Below are 6,182 nucleotides of genomic sequence, written 5' to 3'. Positions count from 1 at the left end.
ACAAATGGTTGTCCAATCTCTTCTTAAAACCTCCAGTGGTGAAGCACCCACAGCTTCTGGTGACAAGCTGTTCCACTGGTTAATTGTTCTCGCTGTTAGGAAGTTTCTCCTTAATTCCAGGTTGCTTCTCTCCTTGATCCATTGCTTCTTTTTAAATTTTTATTTATTTATTAAGAACATTTATATGGCCGCCCAACTCACTCATGGTGACTCTGGGCCGCTTACAGAAGTAAAACTCCACCACAAAACCCAATAAACTCTCAACCCCCTGGTGACCAGATGTTGAAGCTCTGTAAAGAGTGTAAAGAGAAGAGCGACAAAGATGATTAGGAAAAATAAGAGGCTAAAACATATAAAGAAAGGTTGCTGGAATTAGGTATTATGAACTAGTCTATCTGCCTACCCAAACAGAAGACCCTATGCATTTCAGTCCAGTGGCTGTCTAATCTCTTCTTAAAAACCTCCAGTGTTGGAGCACTCACAACTTTCTTGTGGCAAGCTGTTCCACTGGTTAACTGTCCTCACTGTCTGGAAATTTCTCCTTAGTTCTAGGTTGCTTCTCTCCTTGACTGGTTTCCATCCGTTGCTTCTTGTCCTGCCTTCAGGGGCTTTGGAGAATAGATTTTCTTTGTGGCAGCCCCTCAAATACTGGAAGACTGCTATCATGTCTAGGGTTGCCAGGTCTGCTTCCAAAAAATAGCGGACAAGCGGGGGGGGGGGGTGTTAAGTAGTAAAAAAATTAAAAAAAATTTACAATTAAATTATATATTTTCTTACAAACATTTTAACAACGCCATTTTAGGTCAGTCGACACAAGCTACAATACATTTTAAAAATGTGAACTGTGCATAATTTTATAATATATTTTTATTTTAATCTCATCATTAATTTTTCCGGAGAATCGAGTTCAATGGATATTCGATCTTTGTCTCATTCTAACTTATGAAAAAAAAGACAAAACACGATTCTCCTATCCTTATTCTCTTAGACTGTACAGCTTTAGATTACGTACCATTTCATCATAAAGCTTTTGAATAAAAAAAATGTCCACTATTTTGTGAAAAAAAATAGTGAACATAATGTGAAAAAAGTGGACTCAAATAGTGGACACCTGGCAACTCTAACCCATGTCCCATTCACCCCACCCAGTCCTTCTGGGCATTTTACAGTTAGATAATATCAAGCATGGGCATGTTAAAAATGTGATTAAGAAAGAATGCATCCCAAGAATCATAGAATCGTAGGGACCTTGGAGATCTTCTAGTCCAACCCCTTGCTCGACACTGAATAAAGAATTGAAAAGGAGTTGTAGTTCTGTCTCTCTGTAGAAATATAACATTTGATTCATACCCTGCCCGTCGCTCTGGGGAAATTATGTTTTTCTCAGTTCTCTAGATGAGAGGAAGCGGGTTGTTTTAGGGTTTTTTTTTTTCCCCCTGGCTCAAAAACCTTGTTAAAATAAAATCAATCCATGTCTTCAAATATATCCCCCCTGCATGTAACTTCAGTCTCGTGGGACTTGGCTCAGTTGCAGCCAAACTGTACAAATAGTATTTTAGCCTATCTTTGTTTCAGCTGATGGCCCCTGCATAACAATTTACATCCTCTCTCTCTCTCTCTCTCTCTATCCTTCTTTTCCGGTGCAAAGCTGGAACAAAACGATTTGCAGGAAGAAGATTTGGGGAGATGGTTTGAGATCAGGAATTGTGGCCGTTTTCCCCGCCATGCATTCATATTACGGTCGCTCGGCTACAAAGCTACCGTATATAAATAAATGCAGAATGGAATGGAATGGAATGGAATGGAATGGAATGGAATGGAATAGAATAGAATAGAATAGAATAGAATAGAATAGAATAGAATAGAATAGAATAGAGTAGAGTAGAGTAGAGTAGAGTACAGTACAGTAGAGTACAGTAGAGTACAGTAGAGTAGAGTAGGAAAGAGTAGGAAAGAGTAGAGTAGAATAGAGTAGAGTAGAATAGAGTAGAGTAGAGTAGAGTAGAGTAGAGTAGAGTAGAGTAGAATAGGGAAGGGAAGGGAAGGGAAGGGAAGGGAAGGGAAGGGAAGAGAAGAGAAGAGAAGAGAAGAGAAGAGAAGAGAAGAGAAGAGAAGAGAAGAGAGAATAGAATAGAGTAGAGTAGAGTAGAGTAGAGTAGAGTAGAGTAGAGTAGAGTAGAGTAGAGTAGAGTAGGAAAGAGTAGAGTAGAATAGAGTAGAGTAGAGTAGAGTAGAATAGGGAAGGGAAGGGAAGGGAAGAGAGAATAGAATAGAATAGAATAGAATAGAATAGAATAGAATAGAATAGAATAGAATAGAATAGAATAGAATAGAATAGAATAGAGTAGAGTAGAGTAGAGTAGAGTACAGTAGAGTACAGTAGAGTACAGTAGAGTAGAGTAGGAAAGAGTAGGAAAGAGTAGAGTAGAATAGAGTAGAGTAGAATAGAGTAGAGTAGAGTAGAGTAGAGTAGAGTAGAGTAGAGTAGAGTAGAATAGGGAAGGGAAGGGAAGGGAAGGGAAGGGAAGAGAAGAGAAGAGAAGAGAAGAGAAGAGAAGAGAAGAGAAGAGAAGAGAAGAGAAGAGAAGAGAAGAGAAGAGAAGAGAAGAGAAGAGAGAATAGAATAGAGTAGAGTAGAGTAGAGTAGAGTAGAGTAGAGTAGAGTAGAGTAGAGTAGAGTAGAGTAGGAAAGAGTAGAGTAGAATAGAGTAGAGTAGAGTAGAGTAGAATAGGGAAGGGAAGGGAAGGGAAGAGAGAATAGAATAGAATAGAATAGAATAGAATAGAATAGAATAGAATAGAATAGAATAGAATAGAATAGAATAGAATAGAATAGAATAGAATTCTTCATTGACCAAGTGTGATTGGACACACACATATTTTATTTTATTTTATTATTTGCATGCTTGTAACTATTTTTCTACACATGCATGCCCAAGATTAACTAATTTAAAATGAACAAGAATGCACTGCTCCCATGACCATAATTCTTAGAATATGTTGCCCCGAAACACTAAACGTAAAATAGAGATGTGTATTTATTTATTTGTTTGTTTGTTTGTTAAATTTATATGCTGCCCATCTCGCTGATAAGGCAACTCTGGGCAGCTTATAAACAGGTAAATATAAAAACAATTAAAATTGTTGATTTATATTAAAAGAGAGAGAGAGAATACTTTTATATAAGTACTGTATAATAATAAAATATATAATAATTCTTATCATAATTCTCTTGAGTTTCGTTTTTATGCTTTCCACATTTTAGTCTCATATCCATAAGAGAGATGAGTCTTAATTTTATTTCAGTCGATGGTTTGGCCAGCGGGCCTGGGGACCCCATTGGGGACACAGAGTCCATCAAATGGTTGGTTTGAGTGTTGTCACCAGGAAGGTTGGGAGTTCATTGGGTGTTGAGATGGGATTTTATTTCTGAAAGCGAGTGAGTGAGTAAGTGAGTTGGGTGGCCATATAAATTTTCTTAATAAATAAACATTTAAAGAGGAGTAGTGGATCAAGGAGAGAATCAACCCGGAACTAAGGAGAAATGACACGACAGTGGAAACAATTGCCACCAGAAGTTGTGGGGGCTCCATCACTGGAGGCTTTCAAGAAGACATTGGACAACCATTTGTCTGAAATGGTCTAGGGTCTTCTGCTTGATCAGTGGGCTGGATTCGAAGACCTTCAGCTCCGGTATTCTGTTTAAAAAATAGAGGAACTCATGTGCGTTCCAGAACATCTATGGTAGCCAAGTTGTTTTAGAGGTACAAAATGTGTCCTATGGTTGTTGTAAGCTGCCTCAAGGTTCTGGAGAAGAAAGTGATAAATAAGATAACGATCAATTAGAATAAACTCAAGTAGCTCAATGGTTAGAAGGACTTTGCAGAGGTATTTATGGGCAAAGCTGACACTCTCCTCTCCTCCGGTATCTCCTTTTTCGTTTACTAGACCCCTTGAGCCTTTCACAAAAAATGGAGAGTTGCAACTTCACGGGGGGTTCCGTCCCATCCTTCTGGCTTGTCGGCTTCCCCAGCCTCCAGGATCACCAGTTCCCCCTCTTTTTCGTCTTCCTCGCCTTCTACCTGCTCATCCTTTCCAGTAACGCCACCATCATCGTGGCCGTGGCCACCGACCCCAAACTCCACAAGCCCATGTACTTTTTCCTGACCAACCTTTCCATCTTGGACATCCTGCTCACCACCATCACCATCCCCCGAATGCTGGCCATGTTCTTGATCAATGCCAAGTCGGTCTCCTCCAAGGGATGCTTCTTGCAGATGTACTTCTTCCACGGGCTGGCGGTGACGGAGACCTTTCTCCTGGTGGTGATGTCCTACGACCGCTACGAGGCCATCTGCCATCCCTTGCACTACGCGGTCCGGATGACCAAGCAGAAGAACCTGCAGCTGGCTGCCGGAGCTTGGTTCTGCGCGCTGCTGGTCCCCATCCAGCCGGTTGTCCAGTCGTTTCAGCTGACCTTTCGCCAGGCGCCCAGGGTCAACCACTGCTTCTGCGACCACTTGGCGGTAGTCCAGGCCGCTTGCCAAAATGCCGACACCACGTTCCAGAGTTTTCTGGGCTTTACCATTTCTATGACTGTCGCCTTCGGCCCGCTGCTGCTTGTGGTCATCTCCTACGCCTGCATCATGGTCTCTGTCTTGCAGATCAGGTCCAAGGAAGGTCGCAGTAAGACTTTCTCCACTTGCTTCTCCCACCTGGTGGTGGTCATCACGTACTACTTCTCCATTGCTCTGGCCTTTCTCTCCTACCGTGTCCAGATGCCCAGCGACATCCACATTCTGAGCGACATGACTTTTGCCATTTTAACGCCTTTGGTCAACCCTCTGATTTACACTCTGAGAAACAGGGACATCAAGAGGGCAGTGAGACAGCTGGCGTCCTCAAAAGTCTTCTCCATGAAGAAAGAAAGGCTCTGTTTAGAGCAAGTGGGTCTCCAAGGAGACTTAAAACCGTGTTTTAATTAATGGGGGTTTTCTATTAGTGGAGCCCTTTAATTTAAATTAGGTTCTGCATACCTAATTACATTCGCTTCAGGACTTGTTAGTCTTCTAATAATAATAATAATAATTTTATTTCTCTGACTAAGAGCTGGTAAACTCTTGTATATTTTGTTGAAAAGAGCCTTAAAACATTTTTATATTTTATTTTGCACCTATTACACTGTATTTGCCTGATAAGAAATCATAATTTCAGCCAGATATTATTTGTGAATCGAAGAGAGTTGTGTTACATTTGCTGATAAGCCTAAATTGAAGACAAAGCCAATAGGATGAAGCCTACAAGCATCTGGGCATTTTGCAGTTAGAAAACATCAAGCATGGACAAACTAAAAATGGGATTAATAAAGAATGCACCCCAAGAATGATAGAATCATAGGATTGGAAGGGACCTTAGTGGTCTTCTAGTCCAATCCCCTGCTTGGACAGGAGACCTTACTTCATTCTGGACAAATGGTTGTCCAACCTCTTCTTAAAAACCTCCAGTGATGGAGCACCCACAACTTCTGGTGGCAAGCTGTTCCACTGGTTAATTGTCCTCACTGTCAGGAAATTTCTCCTTAATTCCAGCTTGCTTGTCTCCTTGATTAGTTTCCATCCATTGTTTCTTGTCTTGCCTTCAGGGGCTTTGGAGAATAGGTGGAACCCACTCTTCATATGAAGAACAGTTGCTGGAATTGGGCATGTCTAGTTTAATGAAAAGAAGGACCAGGGGAGACATGAAAGCAATGTTCCAATATCTCAGGGGCTGCCCCAAAGAAGAGGAAGTCAAACTATTCTCCAAAGCACCTGAGGGCAGGACAAGAAGCAATGGGTGGAAACTAATCAAGGAGAGAAGTAATTTAGAACTAAGGAGAAATTTCCTGACAGTCAGAACAATTAATCAGTGGAACAACTTGCCTCCAGAAGTTGTAAATGCCCCAGCACTGGAAATTTTTAAGAAGAGGTTGGATAACCATTTGTCTGAAGTGGTGTAGGGTTTCCTGCCTAAGCAGGGGGTTGGACTAGAAGACCTCCAAGGTCCCTTCCAACTCTGTTAATCTATATTCTTTGGGGCAGCCCCTCAAATATTGGAAGACTGCTATCATCCCCCCCTCTCCTTCTCTTCATTAAAGCAGACAGACCCAATTCCTGCAACTGTTCATCATATGGTTTAGCCTCCAG

At 41.2% G+C, this 6,182-nt stretch overlaps 1 protein-coding gene across 1 annotated transcript; it reads left to right on the top strand.

The window, feature by feature from the left end:
• Positions 1–3,971: 3,971 nt before the first annotated feature.
• OR2AT4 (olfactory receptor family 2 subfamily AT member 4) lies at positions 3,972–4,985 on the top strand. The gene has a single exon (XM_070956543.1). The coding sequence runs from the start codon at positions 3,972–3,974 to the stop codon at positions 4,983–4,985; it is 1,014 nt and encodes a 337-aa protein (XP_070812644.1).
• Positions 4,986–6,182: the final 1,197 nt, after the last annotated feature.

This window comes from Pituophis catenifer, unplaced genomic scaffold (genome assembly GCF_029215685.1).
Source record: "Pituophis catenifer annectens isolate HBS135680 unplaced genomic scaffold, rPitCat1.0.hap2 SCAF_65, whole genome shotgun sequence".
NCBI lineage: Eukaryota > Metazoa > Chordata > Lepidosauria > Squamata > Colubridae > Pituophis > Pituophis catenifer.
Note: the sequence above shows the minus strand (reverse complement) of the source record. Positions and strands in the feature narration are given on the sequence as shown.